General features: G+C 41.0%; 1 protein-coding gene across 3 annotated transcripts; it reads left to right on the forward strand.

Moving 5' to 3' along the window:
• The first annotated feature begins 609 nt into the window (after positions 1–609).
• FAS4 (RNA helicase family protein) lies at positions 610–15,586 on the forward strand. Of its 3 annotated transcripts, none has more exons than XM_087671174.1 (9): positions 610–722; positions 838–912; positions 1,040–1,089; positions 1,384–1,444; positions 1,634–2,401; positions 11,036–11,266; positions 11,892–12,005; positions 12,447–13,565; positions 13,650–15,585. In XM_087671174.1, exons 1-9 carry the CDS (start codon positions 627–629, stop codon positions 15,084–15,086), a joined length of 3,951 nt encoding a protein of 1,316 aa, XP_087527300.1. In that variant the 5' UTR covers positions 610–626; the 3' UTR covers positions 15,087–15,585. The 3 variants fall into 3 exon arrangements, with proteins under 3 accessions (XP_087527300.1, XP_087527301.1, XP_087527302.1); XM_087671176.1 differs by having other exon boundaries at positions 612–722; positions 833–912; positions 13,650–15,584; XM_087671175.1 differs by lacking the exon at positions 11,036–11,266 and having other exon boundaries at positions 13,650–15,586.
• Positions 15,587–20,224: the final 4,638 nt, after the last annotated feature.

Consider the following 20,224-nt stretch of genomic DNA (forward strand, 5'->3'; position numbering starts at 1 on the left):
TAAGATTGGCACACTAGCAAAAGTAGAGACCAAAATTGAATCTACCGGTAGGCTTCGATTTGTTGCGAGCACGTAACTCTAGCAAACAAAGAAGATCAAAATTTTATAAGAATATATTCAGACTAAAGCTTATGTGTGTATTTCTTATTGGCTATGGGAAGAAAAAGCATGGCTGATTAGCACAGACAAGTGGTAGATTTCAACGGAAACTTGTTTGCCGCACGGCAGACGAAGGTGAATGCTGCGTCAACACGTGCGATTGATGTGCCACTGGGGCAGCTAGAGGAAGCCAAGTGTTGACCCTATTAGGTGTGAGCTGAGAGGTGAAGTGATTGGTGGATACTTGGTACAAGTAGATTGGAGACTGAATTTATGCAAACTTTAGGTTTGGAGAGGAGGCTTATCTTCTCAATAGTCCTAAGTCACGTAAGAAGAACTGCTTACATGATGCAGATTTTGGGTTATTGGAAAATTTTAATTTGTTTTTTGATATATTCCGCAAGATTTAGCGGCTTTAATTCCATATTAAATTAAATAATGTGTCGGACTTATTACTGTTAAACCTATACTAGGGCCCTAGCCTTTGAAGTTTTAGTGCTCTTTCCGACCTTTTACAATCAGAAACAATGGACGTTTCACAGTCTGGAACAATGGAGAGTGATGATCCTTGCAACGCCCTGCTGCTGGTGCCTCGCAGTAGAAAGCGCCAGAAACACGACAGAGTAAGCTCGTGGCTCTATCAGTGAAAGCATGCTCAATCCCTTTTTGCCCATTGATGAATCAATGAACATTGGTTTCACGGATAAAAGTGTGTGCTTTTGGTTGCTGTTAGCACAGAAACAGAAAATCCTACATCCCTCAAAACGGCCGTGTGTGTCCAAAAGCCAGCAAAGGAAGCTGCGGCGGTTGCGGGTGACATGCCACTTTTCTTCCTGTCAATTCAATCACTACAGATTGTTTGCTGCAATTTGTCTGCAAATTGTTTGTTTGGCACGGACATCCTTCCCAATCCAATTCCTATAAATTGTTTGCTTTGCAGGAAGAAAAGGATAAGAGAGAAACGAACGCTGAAGTTTTGGCATCTTTAGAGTATCCTTGCTAGTCCTTTCTCAAGATGTAATGCCGGTGAATAGAGTAGAATGGTTGCGACTGTTTTTCACAAGATAGAAGACACTTATATAATCGATTCCGTTATTTGTAAGGGAGCAATTCCGTTTGGCCATGATTTCTTAAGGCTTGTTGGGTTCTGTTCTGTTTAATAGGTTTAGGTGACTGGGATTATTGGGAAATTTAATGCAGCATGCTTAAATCAGTTGGAAAATCTTTTATCGTGATTCATTATGCATTTCCAGTCTCAGACGATAGACCTTAACAATGCTGCAGAAAACACAAGCTTGCTGACAATGTCTATGGGCTATTGCATTCATCTGGCACACGTGGACAGGTTTGAACTTCTCGACTATAGTAATATCATGGAATTTTCGAGGACCTTTGACAATGCTAGCCATTGTTGTTGAGTTAATCATCTGTTCAAATATGGATCAGGCCATTTTGAGATTTGTTTAACAGTTGAATATTGGAACAGTTTGATTAGATTGTTTAACTTGGAAGGCTTTTGCTGCACTGTTATCAGAGAGAGAGTATGCGGGAGAAGCTGCGAAGAGCAATGCAGTTTCATAGAGCAGGGCTTGAATTTTCATCTGATGTTCCACTTTTTCGTGAAAGAACTAGAGAAGATGAAAGTTTATCTGAATCAGAACCAGAGGCAGAGGCTGAATGCAGAGTCAGAAGATTTGCAAGGAAAGGTGACCAAGAAGTGAAGGCAGGCACACAAGAACTGCTTACTTATGACACACATACCAATGGACTTGTTAGTGCAGAAGTTACTGAAGACTTTACTGATGGTTTATCCCCTCAAAAGGGTACAGATTCTGGATCCACAAATAGCCGACAGGTTACTAATGGCAAACTGAAGAAAAAGTCTGCTGTCAACAGTAAAAAATCTGAGGCAAAGTCCACGGTATGTGTACAAAAAGCCAAAGAGCAAGGTGACAGGCAAGAAGAAGGGAAATCGGGAACAAAGAAGAAGGAAGTTATCAACCGGGCAAATTCAATGCAAAATGATGTAACAACAGATGGGATGGTGGAGGTTAATGTTACTGAGCTGAACAAGCATGTTTCAGAATCTGTACAAAGCTGCAAAGATGCAAGGCTGGCTGATGTTTGTGCGAGGAAGTCTAAGTTTGTTGTGCATGTCTCAAGATTAGAAGAGGTTGAGAATACAAGGAAAAAGCTTCCAATCATAATGATGGAGCAGGAGATTATGGAATCTATTAATGAGAATCCAGTTACGATAATTTGTGGTGAGACTGGCTGTGGAAAAACTACTCAAGTTCCACAGGTACAATGTGAACTTTGGTGTCAAATTTAGGTTGAATAGATGCTATCCTCTTGTGTTTGTTTCTTACTTTGATGTGAATGCTTATGTTGAGAAAAAACTAACACTAATTGATTTAGATGAAGAGGTAAAATCAGACATCAAGCAATGTTGGCAAATAGTCATCAAGAAAAACTAAACACATGATTAGTGATAACGACACATGAAATTAGGGTTGACGAATGAAAGAGGTTCACTAAAAACTAACACTAATCGATTTTGATTAAGAGCTAAAATCAAACATCAATCAATGGTGGCAAATAGTCATCAAGGAAGACTAAACACATGATTAGTGATAATGACACATGAGATTAGGGTTGAGGAATGAGAGAGGTTCAAGAAAATAAGTTACAATGGGACACTTATTTATTGATATGATCCTCTTTGTTTAGGCAAGATTAAAATATCTACATCATGTAGCTCCTAAAGAGCATCCCCAAAATATCTCTAGGGACCACCTCTCCATTGATTATGGTGGGCTGATCCTAGATGCTTTTCACCTCTTTGACCATTCTTGGCACATAGCCACAACTTGGATGCTGATGTGCTAACATATTTGATGACTTTAAATGTTTTTTACTAGTCCCAAGTGACAACACAACAATTGATTTTCAACTACTACAGTTTTACCTTTGCCAATTTGTGCACTTTAGCAGCATAATTTCCCAGGGATCCAGGGACATTAGCAAACACAACTGCCAAGAGGTGCAAAGTGATTAACTTGTCACTAGAGAGGACATCTTTTGCATTCCCTATTTACATGGGTGTGTATCCAAGGATGATAATAATATAGAGAATCTGCATGTGTTGCAGTGACTGATATTGGATGGCCTTTTTTGCTTTTAGATTGTGGGAATGCAATGGGCTAAAGACTTGGACATACTTTGATGTTATATGTATAAGATAAAGATGATAGAGTTTTTAACATGTTTAATGGAGAAAGAGAGTTTTGGGCATTCTGAATTGTGCTTGCACAATATGGATCAAATGAAACTCACATTCTTGAGTAATAGGTTACTAGCATTGTTTCTATAAGGAAATACTTGAACAAAGAAGATAAATACAAGTCAACCACAAAACACAAATTTTGGATGACAATAGAACTCAGAGGTGAAATAACCTATGGTGCCTTAATACATCAAATGCCTTCCTTATATGCATGATTATTCTCCAATGATTTGCTGAAGATGAAGATATCATTGAAGAATACCAAGACAAACTTAAAGAGGAAAGGCTACAATATTTTATTGATGAGGCTCTGAAAGGTGCCTAGGCAGTTTGTTAAGCCAAAAGTAACTCAGAGACAATGAAGACTAAAGAATGAATAATGAATAATTATTAATATGATGCTCAATGCAATAAACACACTATGCTTAGTGAATACAAAACCTCGAACTCTCGTGTCTCTTAAAGGATTGGAGTAGAGATGAGTTGGAGAGTGTTATACTTTGAATGAATCCGAAATTGCAGCAGGCAGTCTCCAAACAGCGACCAGCTGCTGTAAACAGCAGTGCAGTCTGCAATGTCTCAAAAATGTAGGGCTGAGATTGAAGATGACTGATCTGATGAAGACGGAATGTCTTAGACAGCAGTTGTTAGCTCCTAGCACCATAGGATGAGTAGGGTGGCAGTTGCAACCAGCAAATGCAGGGCTGGAAACATGTGGTGACAGCTTTGATGATGATAAGGCAGTTGTACTGATGGTCAGGACTGCAAAATGCCGCTTGGGCTGGTGTTGCTTGACTGTAGGCTGGTTGGAAATGGCTGGGTTGCAGCAAATGCTGCAGCAGATGAGGCTGATGTGGGTATCTAGCCGATGGACCAACACCACGAATTGAGGTATCTACTTGGAGAGGGGTGTAGACACCAGTGAATAGGGTGCCAACAAACTGCAAGACAAGGTCAGGGCTGATGGGCAGCCTTTTATTTATAGATACTCTAGGAAAGTTTGGTAATTTAACGTTTTGGAGTTGTGTTAAAGAGCTTATTTAATGTTTTAAGTTTGTAATGCATTTTTTAGATTAAAGCATAGCTCAACCCAAAAAATCTTGAGGTGTTTTACCACAGAGTAGCTAGGATATTGGACAAAGGGTGCACGTCGCTTATCCAATCGCCTACCAAGACTATAGAGGTGATGGTTATCTTATCTCGAGAGTCCAAAGGGTCACCCCACAGAGGCCAAGGCATGAGACAAAATTGGAGATCAAGTTTGGCTTCTTCGACATTATCTACAATCTTCTCGCCCTTCTAGAAATTGGATTATCAACGACTTGGGCCCTTCAAGATTCTTGGCCAAGTAAATCCGGTCACCTACTATCGTCTCTAGCTTCCCTATTCTATGAAATTTCGTCCTATATTTCATGTTTCAGCCTTGGAGCCATATTCTACATCCAGTATCCTTGGAAGAATACCAAAGCCATTGCCTCCAATCATAAATAAAGATCACTAAGAATATGAAGTAGACAAAATCATGGATTTGAGAATTTCAATAAACACGGGAACCGGCTTCACATCTTCAAAGAATCCCTTAAGGTTTGTGAATTTCAGCTTCAACATCCAACCAAGCAAAGGCCTATTCAAAAGCACACCACCACCCCTCGTGGAACTCAGTGCTAGAAGGGGGAGGGAGGTAATGTAACGGAATGCTCAAGTAAGGACAACCCTGACGAGTACGAGTGGAAGGAGAGAGAGCATACACATCAATCGAGGTGCTGAACAGTGAGAGAGTGAGAGTGAGAGTCGACTGATAGGTGTGTACTAGTATGGTACACCCAAAGAATAAAAGAATGTATTTATACTTAGGGTACGGTACACTTCCACCTGCTAGGGTGAGTTCACATGTGTGAAGTAATATATACACGAGAGATACATGGGAGAGCGTAAAGGGTCTTTACACCGAACAAACCCTTGGTTCTATCAAGTTTTTAGAAGGTTCTAGAAATTCTAGAACGTATCTACATCATTGCTTATGTCATTGTTGATGTCAATGTGTCATGTGTCAGCGTGCATATCATGTCATGTATTGACGTGCATGTCATGCCATGTGGCATCCTGTTGTAATGACATGTATTCCCCTTAACCTCCCTAGCCATAGTATAAATAGGGGTCATGGGCTATAAGCCCTCAGTCTTGCCAATACCAATTGTGAGGCTCTTGTGAGGTAAGTTTTCTTCCAGTTCTTGTCTTGTTCTAGTCTTGTCTTATATCGAGTCTTGTCTTGAAATCAAGCCACGCTCTTGTGAGCATTCTCTTGTCATTGAGTTCTCTTGTAGTTTATGAGAGCAATCTCCTCATTCTCAAAGAGCACTTGCCATGCCCCTAACAACCTCCATAGGTGTCTAGTAGCACAAATGCAGCTGTTAATGTAGCAGCTGGTGATGACGTGGCAAGTTGTATGACAGCTTGAATGGTAAAATGCATGACAATAGTAAATTGGTGCGAGAGTAGTTGCCTAGATTGGATAGAGTAGACGATGGCTGAAATTGATGAAATCTATAGTGGAAGGTTGGGTAGTAGCGCGCTTGATGATGGATAGCAATGATAGACAGCTTCGATTGAGATATTCTTTGCAAATGGGGTGTGGACAGCAGAGAAAAAACACTTGCAATTTGCAAAAATGAGATTTTTTGAGTGGAAGGGTGACTTGTCTATTTATAGAAAGTTTGGGATCTCCCAAATTAGGGTTTGTACGTGGGACACAGAAACTTTCTAGGACCACATTTCTCTTTAAATAAAAGGTTAACTCATTAATGAATTTGAGTTTTGGGGCTGTTAATAAAGGCTAATGAATTTTTGGCTCAATACTCCCTCTCAGCTCTAAAATTAGAACCAGAAAGGGACTGCAAACAAGCCCAAGCCTTTTTTCTTTTCTTTTCCCCAAGGTGTCCCATCCCAAAGTGATCTACCAAGGGAGCATAAGTATCCACCCCAGAGAGACAAGTGTATCAGACAAAGGGTGCGCATCGGTTGCCTAGTGACCTACTAAGTCCTGCAAAGGCGGATGAAAACACAATGGGTTTTTTTTCTTTTTGGTGGAGGGCTTGTGGCGTTTTCAAAAGATTTATCATTGCATGTTTCCCATGGGTTTTCAACCTATTGAGTAACAGTGCCCCAAAGGGAGAAAGGGATAGTTAGTCCCAAGACTCTCACAAAACAAACAAGACTATTCCTTCCACGACTAGATGTTGATGACGAAGAATAGTAGAAGTGCTGAGGGTATGTGGTAGAGGTTAAAAAGATAGGTGGAGATTAGATAGGCAAGCTGAGCAAGCGAAGCAAGCAAGGGTGATTGCCATATACAATGCTCGAATATGGTGGATCCAGAGCGAATCACTCTAAAGACCGAAAAGGGATAGATGGGCACGGATACATATTTACAAGAACAAAATGTCAATATACCAGAGCTATGCAAGAGGCAATACAAATAGTCATGCTCATGCAAAATGCTATGCAATAGTGCCCTCGTAGGGAAATTATTCACTTAACCAAGCACCCTTTTACAATCGTGGTTATCTTGATGATGCGGATGAAGATACAAAGTACAAAGTAACTACATAATGTCTGGATGTGTTAAGTAACACCCTATCATCATCAAGAGAAAATCCGCCCCCTCTCAAAGTGGAAGGGAAAGCTAGAGGGAGTCACCTTTTTGTTAGTCCAAAGCAATAGGGGAGGGTGTACCCAAGCTAATCATAGGAAGTAGATATTGTAGAATTGGCCAATTGACTACCTTGGTCAATATATTTCCAAAATTATCAGTGGAAGGCACAAACTCTGGGCAAATAGGGAAGGGTGCCTAGCTCAACTTGTTCTCTAGTGAAGTGGAAGTGTACTCCAACATGTCTTGTTTGCGGGGTCATGATGGGGCTACCAACTAGTGCAATTGCACTGTGGGTATGGCAGTAGATGATAGTCAGAGCAACACAAGCAGACTAAACCAGTAATCTCCTTAGGAAGATGGCCTCGGTGGTGCCATCGTAGAGAGCCCTATACTCAACCTTGGCCCCAAGCCACCATTGTCTCTTGCTTATGGCTTGTAGACCAAGAGATGGGAGCCATGCCCAAGAAAAAGAGTTAGTTGTCATGGGAACATTGGGTGTCGGGATCTCCTTTCTAGTTGGAATTTGTATAGCCTTGCAGGCACAAACCATGACCAAAAGTCAAGCTATAAAAATAGGTACATCGAAGATATCTTAAAACATGCAAATATGCAGTCCAATGTGACATCCTAGGTGCAGTGTAATATTGACTAAGAAAACTAATTGAGTACGCAAAATCTAGCCTAGTGTGAATCAACCAAAGAAGCTTCCCTACAACAGACCTATAGGTGTACTCATTAAAGGGCTGATTGAGAGTATCCTTAAACAAATGGACAATGGGATCAAGAGGCATGGCCAAAGATCGTGTTTGATTAGTGCAATATTGTTCTACCAATTAAAGAGTGCACTTCTACTGTGACACAAAAATACGACCCTTGGAACAACCAATCTCTATCCCCAAAAAGTAAGACAATTGGTTGAGGTTAGTCATCTCGAATGTGGAGTTAAGATGGGTCTTATTTTCTCTCTAGCAGTAGAATCTGAGCCAGTGAGTGGTAAATCATCAACGTATACCAAGGTATAGTTGGACCCCTCTAAAGTGATATGGATAGATAAGTTTGGGTCATAAGGGGTAGAATGGTATCCATGAGTCCTAAGGAACTCATCCATCTTGATTCCTTTGGAACCAAGATTGCGATGCTTTCTTTAGCCTATAAAGAGCTTTCCACAAACGAAAGATCTTATCGTGGTTGCTCCAGATAGACTTCTCCTTTAGATAACCGTTTCGAAAGATACTTTTGGTATCCATGTGATAGATCGGCCAACTGTGGTGAGCGGCAAGTGCAACCAATAGATAGAAAGATTTCAACTGTGCACTAGGGGGGCAAAGGTCTCTTCATAATCAATACCTTGCTTTTGTCGAAACCCTTGCACTACAAGGTGAGCCTTGTACTTGTCTAAAGTCCCATCAGCTTTTAGCTTGTGGATCACTACAAGGCGAGAGCCTTGTACTTATCTAAAGTCCCATCAACTTTTAGCTTGGTCCTAAAAATCCACTTGATCTTAATGACTTTTTATGACTCAGACGATCCACCAATGTCCAAGTCTCATTTTGGTCAATATTCTCTAGCTCCTTTTCCATGATCTCTCACCATTGGGGGTGTTGAAGACCCTTCTGTCAACTTTTGAGCTGAGAATGCACTATATAGTCAGTTGTAAATAGCAATGCAAATGAAGCCTGATGTGCAAGCTATGCAGATCATTTAGGGCCCTCTAGAGTGGAATCTGGTGGAAGGATCCTTGAATCCCACATGGTTTGCTGGTATTAGCGAGGTTACGGGTTTTGCGGATGGGGCTTGGGAGCTGAAGAATCTGTGGGAAGGTCAGTAGTGGGTAGTAGATCCGGCTTAGAAGGTACTATCTCCGATGGTGTGTCCTAAGGAACCGGCTTCAAAGTCCGATGCAGAAGATTGCACAATGTCTCTCTTATTAAAAACTACATCTCTTCGTATAATCACCATGTTTGTCGGAGGAGCTAACAAACGATAGGGATTTGCCTTGGAGGAGTAGCCTACAAAAATGAGGAGATCGGCTCAGGGAGTAAGCTTTCCTATCTTATCATTAGGAGTGTGTGTAGGCACAACACCCAAAGACTCTAAAGTGGGAAACTATAGGTTGAGAGCCAAAGAATGCTTGATAGAGGTCATTTGAGAGACCGTTGCAGTGGGGCATGAGTTGAGGGGTAGCCTTGTCCCAAAAGTGCTTAGGGAGATGGATAACTCGTGGAAGAGGGTTGATGGCTGAAACTTGCAAGACAAGGATTGGCTGAATAGTGGGTAGCCTATCTATTTATAGGTGTAGAAGGATCCTCCCAAATTAGGGTTTTGCATGTGGGACACAAAAACTCTCTAGAATTGCTCCCCGTTTAATGTCACTTTTGGTAATTTACATGTTTTGGGGTTGTTTTAAAGAGCTAATCCATACAGATTTAAATTTTAGCTCAACATACATATCTCATATGAAACCTATAACCCATTTTATACCCTTTGTTTTGGAAAACCTTGGCAATTGTGAAGTCGGGACACCAAAAGTTAGTGTGTAGTTCACTTGTGCTAGCCACTAGTCTCATGACAGCTTTGATAGCATGTGAGGAGAACACTCTAGGGTTTGAAGAGAACACACAATGTGTATGAGCACAATTAAGAATTGAAATCGAAAAGAAACTCAAAAACACAATACATAGTGTAGGGTGAAGGAATGACTCCAAGACTTGAATGATACAATTTATGCCCAAACAGTGGAGAAAAACTCAAAGCCATCGTCTCTTTAGGAGTGGGTGGAGCACTCAATGAAGATAGCCTGTAGAAGATCCTGAAGCAACACACCACCAAAGCTGGAATGCCAGAGGATGCCACATAGTTGGAGATGAAAAATGCAGGTGTTGCAATCCTGGTGGAGGAAGCAGCAGGAAATCTAGACTTTGGAGGAGAAAACACAGCTGTAGGAGAACTTTGGAAGCGGGGCAGCAGCAGATCTGATGAAAAGTAGCCAGCAGTCTGTCAAGAATGATGATGCCAGCTAGCACAGCCTAAAAAGTATCAAATGCAGTTCTGTTGGATGTTGGAAATGCCAGTCAGTCAGTTGGAAACAATTCATCAGCTGATAGATGATAATGTGGCAGCTAGGTGGCAGCAGGGCACCCTGCTGTGCAGAAAATGCAGCCACCAGCAGTCAGTGATGACATGGCAGCAGGTGGAGCAATCACCAGCAGATGGAGAAGGTATAGGACCAAGGTGATAGGCAACAATTACGTGGGATGTGGAGGGGTTGGACAGATCTCCTATTTTTAGACATACCGAGCCAATTGAATGTCCTGGGTGGTCCCAGACACTTGAGGTGAATTTAACATTTGAGTTTTGGAGATGTTTGATTTGTTGGTGAAATCAAAGGGTTACTGTCACTGTCTGCACGTGTGTTGGAGGAATTGTTATGGGGTAAGGTCGATTTTGGGTATCAATTTTCAACTTCAATGGGTTGCGGTGTTGCTGGGCACAGATATACATGCCAATCAAAAAGGATCTGCTAGATTATTGACTTCAATAGTCCAGGCCCCAGGGTGTACATTCTGCTTTTTCCTTTCGGCATGTATGATGTTCAAGAAGAATTCCTAGATGAAAAGGGCAAATACAAGCATGTGAACGTGTGGGGTTCTCTAAAGACTTTTTTAAAGTAAATGACATTTGATATGTACATTCTGCTTTTTCCTTTTGGCATGTATGATGTTCAAGAAGAATTCCTAGATGAAAAGGGCAAATACAAGCATGTGAACGTGTGGGGTTCTCTAAAGACTTTTTTAAAGTAAATGACATTTGATATGTGAATTTAAGCTTGAGATCTGGTCTTATATTGTGGATATCAATATGTGCTGTTATTTGTTTTGATTTGGCTGTTTTACTGTTTTTGTTTGTCAGGATGGTATTCAAGTTGACAATGTTCTGAAACTGCCCATTTACTATGTTTTTGTGTTTTTTAAACCAATGTTTTGAATGTTTGTGGGCAGTTTCTGTACGAAGCAGCATTTTCTGCAATTGATTGTCCTGAAAGATCAGGTACAATTGGAGTGACTCAACCGCGTAGGGTTGCTGTTCTTGCAACTGCAAAGAGAGTTTCCTATGAGATGAATGTGAAGCTGGGTCAAGAAGTTGGCTTCCAAGTGCGGCATGATAGGAAGATTGGGGAAAATACCCGCATCAAGTTTATGACAGATGGCATACTCCTTCGAGAAGTTCAAGTAAGTGTTCAGATTTAGTTTAGAACTGCACAAAAAATCGGAACAGAAGTGTTTCAAGTGCTTGTCTCTCATGGACATATGTCTTAGACTTCTTTTTCAGATGTTCCTTATCTTGTAGTTTGTCCGAGTAGTGTATTATCATAATGACAAGTTTATTTATGCTTACAAACTATGAGTGAGACATATGATGGCAACATGCCTTGATTTGTGTAGGTCGAGTTGATATTTTATGTGCAGTAAGACTTTCTGGTTTGGTTTCCTTTTAGGTGTTCCTTGTGTTAGTGTTTGCATTGCACATGGGTAGTATAGTAAAGCTATTTACGCTTGGAAAGATGCTAAATATGCTCACATGGATGACAATATATATATAGTACCTTTGAGAAAGTCATAGAGATTGAATTATGTTTTTGTGCAATCAGTCTTTCTGTTAAGGAATATTTCATTGTTACTTTGAATGAAGCTTATACCGTTGATGTTCTTGTATTACATTGTATGTATAGATGAGTATATTATCACAACTACATGTTACTTATGCTTGGCAGAGTACTATTGATGATCACATGGATAGCATCATGTGTTGTACTCTTCAGAAATTCATACAAGTTGCGCTGATGTCTCTGTGCAGTCAGACTTCCTGTTAAGAAAATATTCGGTCATTATTTTGGATGAAGCCCATGAAAGAAGTCTCAATACAGATGTTCTCATTGGAATGTTGTCTCGGATTCTGCGTCTCCGTCAGGTACAAGTAATAATTCTAGTTTTCTGCTGTCCAATACACCACTGAAAACATTTCTCACATGAAGGAAAAATAGATATCAAACTAAATGTTTCTCGCATTATAGTTTTAAATATTGGATGGGACTGGTCTGGCAGGAGTGGCCCATCCCCCCGATCAGAAAAGCCAATGATATCTTGCAAAACACTTGCAATGTGCCCTGAATGAACCCCTATGTTACCTGCATTTGTTTGGGCTTCAAGAGAAGCCATGCCCGAATGTGGTTGAGGATGTAGTCTCATTAACTGATAAAGACCCTACTTCATATCTTTTCTTTTCATTTGCCTAGGGACTAACAACTCTTTATTTTTCTCAGTATGTTTTTGTTCATGCAGACTTTATTGAATAACAGTATCTAATGGCCTATTTCTGTTTGCTTTCTTTTGGTGGTAATGGTTTGTGCAGACATTATATGAAGAACAGTGCAAGTCAGGAAAAGTGTCCATTTTCCCTTTGAAGCTTGTCATCATGAGTGCCACTTTGTTGGTTGAGGATTTTGTGTCCAACAAGAACATGTTTACAAATCCTCCGCCAATAGTTCAGGTCCCCACCAGACAATTTCCTGTGACTATTCATTTTTCTGCAAAAACAGAACTGTTGGACTATATTGGCAGAGCTTACAAGAAGGTTTGCGCAATTCACAAAAGGCTTCCACCAGGCGGAGTGCTTGTGTTTGTGACAGGCCAAGCTGAAGTAAATTATCTTTGCCAAAAGCTTCGCAAAGCGTTCCCAAAACTCAAGGATAATAAGAAGGGGCCAATAGTGTCATCTTCAGAGGCTGACAATGACAACAGGAAATATATAAATGATTCTATGGGCATCATGATAGAGGACATGGCTGACGCTGCTGATGGTGGCTATAATTTTGATGAGATGCAGGATGAGGTAGAAGCAGCTGATTTTTGTGAGAGGGATGATGTCTCCATAGGTTTTAGTTCTGAAACTGATGATGAAGTTCTGGATGAAACTGACTTGCCAAACACAGATGCAGAGAACAGATGGGATCCTAAAGGTTCCGAGTGTTTGGATGCCATAAAAGCAGCATTTGATGCTTTTACTGGCTCAGAAAAACATGACAAGCTGAGCTACTCTGGCGAAACAGCTCACTGCAAGGTTGTTGGACCACTTCATGTACTACCTCTTTATGCAATGCTTCCTGTGGCATCACAACTGAAGGTATTTGGTGCTGTACCTGAAGGATCTCGGCTTGTTGTTGTTGCAACAAATGTGGCTGAAACATCTATCACCATTCCTGGTATCAGATATGTTGTGGACTGTGGCAGAGCTAAGGAAAAAGTTTACGAACGTGGAAGTGGTATGACAAGGTATGAAATACAATGGATAAATAAGGCATCGGCAGCACAACGGGCTGGCAGAGCAGGTCGAACAGGTCCAGGACACTGCTATCGTCTCTACTCATCAGCAGTATACAATGACACTTTTAATGATTTCAGTCAGCCAGAGATTTGTCGTGCTCCTCTTGAGGGTATTGTGCTGCTCCTGAAGTCCATGGGAATTGTCCAGGTAATGCTTTGTTTGCTCTGATCTGTAAATAAGAAATTGTCACTTTGTGCCACTCCTTACCGTCCACCAATTTCGCTATTGCAGGTCAATAATTTCCCATTTCCATCCCCACTTGATCAAACTGCTCTCAAAGAGGCTGAAAAATCCCTTTTAGCTCTGGCAGCTCTTGATTCTACCTCAAATTTGCTTACACCTTTGGGACAGGCATTGTCTGTATATCCCATCAACCCTCGTCATTCTCGTCTGCTTCTCACTGCAATGCACTTAGCAAGTTCAGAATTTTTTTTGGACAAGACTCTTTTCTTGGGGTATGCAGCAGCCACAGCAGCAGCTTTGAGCCTGGACAGTCCTTTTGTGATGCAAATGGATGCTTTAAATGATTCAGTTGCAGGTGCCTTAGGAAACCCAGAAAATTTTGAAGAAAGCAAAGGCAACCAAAAAAAATTGGCACATGCAAGATTTAAGCATCCTCTAAGTGATGCTCTTAGCATTGTCACAGCTTTGCATGCATATGAAACTTCAGGCGATCCAGAAGAATTTTGCAAAGTCCATTATTTGCATGCCAGGATAATGCATGAAATGTCACAATTGAGAAAACAGTTGGTAAAGTTGTATCTTACTTTTAGTGATGATATCTGTTCTAAGCGCAACACGCCTCTCAATAATGTTGCAAATACTGTTGAAGCTGCATGGAAGGGTTTGGAAAATAAGGGCTTGACTGTCAAACAAGAGCAAGTATTGCGCCAAGCTATCTGTGCAGGCTGGGCAGATAGGGTTGCACACAAAGTTAGCTTAGAAGACACTATAAAAGTTGCTGATAAGAACGGGCATACAAAGCGCAAAACTGTGCACTATCAAGCTTGTGCTGCAAGTGATAGCGTCTTTCTTCATCCCTCGTCTTCTCTGAGAAAGATAGCACCTGAATATGTGGTGTATAATGAGCTTGTTTGTACAACTAGGCCATATATGAGGGTTGTTACTAGTGTGGAGGCTCATTGGCTTGTAGTGCATGCAAATGCCCTCTGCACATTTTCAAAGCCTTTATCAGATCCACCACCTTGGTATGATACTTTCTCTGATGACGTCTTTTGTTGGGTATCCCCCAGCTTTGGTCCTTATTTATGGGAACTTCCACTACAGAAGTGTCCATTAAGGAGGAGTAAGCATCGTGCTGCAGTCTTTGCCTGTGCACTTCTGCAAGGCAAAGTGCTTCCAGCCATGGCCACATTGCATTCTTACCTAGCAGCTGATCCCTCTATTTTAATGTCACCAGGAGGCCTTGCACACAGGCGTGTTAATGAACTGATACATGCTATTGGGAAGGCATCAGTATTCAGTCGGAGAAAGTTAAAAGTTGTTTGGGATGTTCAAGCTGACTTTCTTTTCCTAGAAATCCTTATGTGGGTACAAAAAAAATCACATAATCACTTGCGGAGGATTTGGGCAACTTTGAAGCAAGAAGCTCAACTAGATGGAAAGCTACTGTTCACGAAAAGGAAGCAGAGGGCTAGTATCACATGAGCTGTGCAAAGGTAATGATTGGCACTTACATCATGCAGCAAAGTTTACTAATGCTTCAATGTGTGTGCCCTTGAATGGGCCCATCACAGGAGGCAGCGAGAGGATGATAGTTGTAGGATCAGCCAGTGCACCTGTTTTGTTGATGAAAGCTGCAAATCATGTCCACTGTAAAGATCATAAATGAAAGTTTACCCCTTGCTCCCAGATTCTAATGTTGAAGTTGCCAATTCTTCGAAAGAATGCCAGTATTCTTACAATTGGGCTTTCAAGTCTGTCTAGTTCCGTGAATAATTTGTGATTGTTGCCTCAATACAACAGAAATTTTGTGCATGACCTTATTATATTTTAACATTAAGGAAAGGCCCCAGTAGTATTTCTGACTATGCCATACATACAGAGCATGTCAAGTCAATTTTTGAGCACACGGTTACTCTCAATGCTATCCTTTCTTAGTTGGATTTGACAGTTTGCCATATTGTAAACAGGTTTCATAAAAACATTGCTCATTCTTGGGGTTTATCTCATGATAATACCATTTACTTTTGTCCATTTCATGAACTGCAATCCTCCCTTAGTAGGCTCTAAAATATAGCTATGCGTGCAAAGGCTGCTCATCTCCAACTTCTTGGGGTTCTATCTCATTATAATCTATCTACACTATCTATACTATCCTTCTATACTATCTCTAAAATAGCTACACGTGCAAAGGCTGCTAATCTCCAACTTCTTGGGGTTCTATCTCATTATAATCTATCTATAATCCTTCTATACTATCTGTCTATCTATACTATCCTCTTATTGTACAGTCTGCCAAACCTAACAGAACCTTAGGTGGCGCACATCCCAAAGCTCTAAAGCGACAAATCCCAAAAATCTCAAGAAGGATAAAATTATTTTGTTTAAAATACTAACTTGCTTTTCTCTCCCTCTTTCTAGGGCGCTCCGAATCCGAATGGTGGTGCTCCTCTCCCACATGCAATCATTAATACCCCCTTGTCCCCCCTCGGTGCAGGGTCTGATTTATGAATCTCTTAAACTTGACCGCCAGACGTGATCTCTCTCTCTCGCACGCGCGCACACACACACACACACACACATGTCCAGACTGAGCTACGTTAAGGTGTGGTGTACCCCTTGCCTGCCTCCCGAAAAGATACTGAGAAGGTCTTGGATAGGGGGTAGTTCATGGTTGCCACAGATACACAGGTCTTTGATGGGAGGTAGTTCATGGCTGCCACAGATACATAGGGAAAGGGAAGAAGAAGATGAAACATGAGATGGAGACAAAGAAGTAGCAAAACCAAATTCAATAGAGGACAATCAAGCAAAAGGAGGGAAGTTGAAGGAACAATGGATCCCGGAAGACTATGGGTGGGACACTGCGAGGCTATTGGCGGACCCAAAGGCGTTCGGCAAGAATGGGAAGGTGGAGTCATCCACAGGCATGTTGGGTGCCCTGGGCTGCATCACTCCCGAGCTGCTAGCCAAGTACGGCATTTGCCAACCTCTGCGTATGGATGCAACCTCTGCGTGTTGATCATGGCGTTTGCTAGCGTATTCGATGGGATTTACAACCTTTGGGCTGGTTAGTTTGAACGTGTCAGCAGATAGGCACGTTTTTATACTGACTTTGGTAATGGTGCATACGAATTTCTCTCCCACTCGTGTAACTGGTGACTTTCGTACATGGCAAATCTTAGGAGAAGAAATCCTCTGTCCCCATCATCTTCACCCCTAGTGACTCGATACATGGCATATCACAGGCGGGATATCCTCTCTGCCCCTCATCTTCATTTCTAAGGTCTGTGTATGGCAGATCACTTCCTCTTCAATCTGCATGCATGGGATCATGCAAGCATGGCCCAACGCGATTACTCCTAGATTGAAAGTGTGCTCTGCATGCATGAAAGGGATGACATTTTGGGAGCTCATGGTTTGTACTAAGCTTGCTGTTAACACGGAAGAGCATCATGGATGCTAATCTCCTCATAACAACCCTAGTTCACATACCAACCTCATCTCTATTCCCAAAATCTTGCAGAGTCAATACTACATGGCAAAATCCTGCCCACTGCTAAATTAAGTGCCTTAAAATATTTGGCATCGGCTTTACTGTAGAATGTTAAGCGTCTAAGAAATTTTACATCGACTTCTCCAGTACAATAGGCCTTTAAAATTACACATTCTTCCCCATCATTCATAGCTACTACAAGTGATGTATGGATAGGAGATGAGTGAGGTTGTCTCAGAAGTACACATACACATAAAGTTTAGTGGGATGTTGGTTTGCCAGTAATGCAATGGATTCTTAACTCAATGTGCTACGGGTTCCTTTTGGTGCACATTCATGTACCAAAGAAGCACAATGAAACATGCAAGCACGACATGCGTGCATGCACACACACACATTGTTTGTTGATTTATAAACCATATTTGTTTATATCTTTTGAAAGTACTCAAGTGTGCATGTGGTGTAAATTCTTTCATATGGGACAAAGATGATTCCCATTCCTTGTTTCCTTTTTGGAAATATAAGAAGATAAATGTGGGCTCCATTCTTGTATCCAAGGTTGATGTGCTCTTTATATATATATGTGTGTGTACAAAAGCAACCTTGTGATAAAAGCTTGAGTGTCTATATAATCACTATGCACATATGAAACATATGGTTTTCCTTATCCCTAAATATATTGATACTAAATGTGTAAATGCATGGAGTGTAGTACATAAATATATTGCCAAAAAAAAAGAGGAGTTAAGAAATCATGGGCACTCTAAAAAGATGTATTGCACGAGAGAGAGAGTGAGAGAGAGAGAGAGAGAGAGAGAGAGAGAGAGAGAGAGAGAGAGAGAGAGAGAGAGAGAGAGAGAGATACATGCAAGTTATTGCGAAAGGTGTAATGTGCTACCATATAACATTTTCTAAATGTGCAATATGCAAGATAATAGTTTCATTAAATGTACTTAAAAGATAAAAATGCAACCTTATAATACAAGCTCAAGTGGAAGTGAGTGTCTAGTTTATTGAATGAGTAAAGAGAGACAAGACAACAACCATCACAATTGCAAAGTGTGTGGAAATAAGGTTGGTTACACACCAAGTGGCGAGTGCTTTGCAAATATTAACCAATCAAAGTGCTTCTTGAAGGGTTGAGCATCCCTAGTTCTTTACACACTAGAGAGAACATGATTTGTTGTGTACGTGTAAAACATGTGAACTCTCCATCCACTTTCGGACAGGGAGTTTCCCTTGCCCAGTTTGTAAAGTGATGGACAAGGGTGCACTTTTTGCATTTGTAACCAATCAAAACTATTCACCTCCTATTATGTGTTGTACGCATGCTAGATATGCCTATCATATTGGTCATGATTCCCTCTAATCACTTTATGTGATTAGAATAATCATCTTCATGTGATTGGTTTACTCTAGGTGCATTATGTATTGCCACATCATGCATATGGCTTTAACATCTTCGTCTGTAGTCACACTCTGCCTTGACTGTCCCTATTGCACTCTAGTAATAGTTGATGGCATGATCATAACATCTGGAGATATTCATCACACTAGGCACTGCTTCATGCTATTAATGCAATCATTTATACCAACTTCTGCCTTATTATTACTTTCATAGTCCTTTGAGAACTTAGTTATTGCACTGATACAATTTTGTAGTCTTTCAAAAGGGGGTAAGGAAGATTCCTTGTAGCAATTCATATCTCCTTAGCTCCTTCAAAAGAACAATGATAATTTAAAAAGGAGGCGTTAAGTCAAAATAGTGGCAACCTCTACTCATGAGAACCTAAGGAGATTAACTTGCATGTAAAGTTCAGTAAGACAATGGCTAGAGACCCAATCATTGCAACTAGCATCCTTAACTCATTTGTACTATTTGGGATAGTATAATGTAGAATCTCATGACCAATATTCTTGTTATAAGAGGACATTGCATGTACTATCTTACCAAGATAATATTGGCAAAAATATGATAACAAAGGGCCCCATTCATAAATGCATATAAACTAGAATTATGGGTTGGGCAAAGAAAATAATTGGCTAGCATAAATAGCCATCACCAAAGTCAGTATAATTAAATGTGTTTGGGATAGGATACTATAGAAACTCATCACCAAAATGGTTCTTTAAAAAGACCATATGCTTCCATAAACAAGTCTATTCCGCAACATAATACTAAGAAAACGAGCACTATAAGAGCATCAAAATCAAGGCCATAACAATTACCAATCTTGGTGCTACATCATCCTTGTCTTCTAATCAAAGAAATACATAACTACTAGCATAAAGTTATCATGGTAGTTAACATTATGACTTGGCAAACATATGTTAATACATAATAAACACATTCAAATATAGGTAAAGGCAAATGGAAAAAGACGAGGTGAGCACCTCTTTACCACTACACATTGTAAATTCATATATAAGTGAAGATATAATGAAGAACGAGGCCTGAGTACCCACCAAAATGACACACACACACACACACACACACACACACACACACACACACACACACACACACACACACACACACACACACACACACACACACACACACACACACACACACACACACACACACGCGCGCGCGCGCGCGCGCGCGCATGCACGCACACATGCACACATGCACGCACGTGCACGTGCACACGCATGCGCGCGCGCACACCACACCACACACACACACACACACACACACACACACACACACACACACACACACACACACACACACACACACACACACACACACACACACACACACACACACACACACACATCATTGCTCCACATGGCCACACACACACACACACACACACACACACACACACACACACACACACACACACACACACACACACACACACACACACACACACACACACACACACACACACACACACACACACACACACACATCATTGCTCCACATCCCACCATCACTTCCCTCTCAATTGGTATCAGAGCACCATTCATAGGGGCTCCTAGTTCGAGTGAGGAGTGAAAGGAGACAAGTTTCAAAGCAAAGTTGAGGGTTCGAGCTTAATTGTGATATTTGTGGTTGGTATTTGGATTTGTAGGAGGTACAAATATCATTATCAAGCTTTTTGCTTAAGTTAAATAA

Source organism: Lygodium microphyllum, chromosome 29 (genome assembly GCF_053477565.2).
Source record: "Lygodium microphyllum isolate KBCC chromosome 29, Lygodium_microphyllum_v1.1.10, whole genome shotgun sequence".
In the NCBI taxonomy this organism is placed as follows: domain Eukaryota; kingdom Viridiplantae; phylum Streptophyta; class Polypodiopsida; order Schizaeales; family Lygodiaceae; genus Lygodium; species Lygodium microphyllum.

Bases quoted from the DNA above. Each gene is read 5' to 3' on its own strand.
- FAS4 (XM_087671174.1), top strand. From the start codon at position 627: ATGGACGTTTCACAGTCTGGAACAATGGAGAGTGATGATCCTTGCAAC. The intron at 1,445-1,633 runs GTTTGAACTTCT...CACTGTTATCAG, and splicing joins CATCTGGCACACGTGGACAG to AGAGAGAGTATGCGGGAGAA. The intron at 11,267-11,891 runs GTAAGTGTTCAG...GTCTCTGTGCAG, and splicing joins TACTCCTTCGAGAAGTTCAA to TCAGACTTCCTGTTAAGAAA.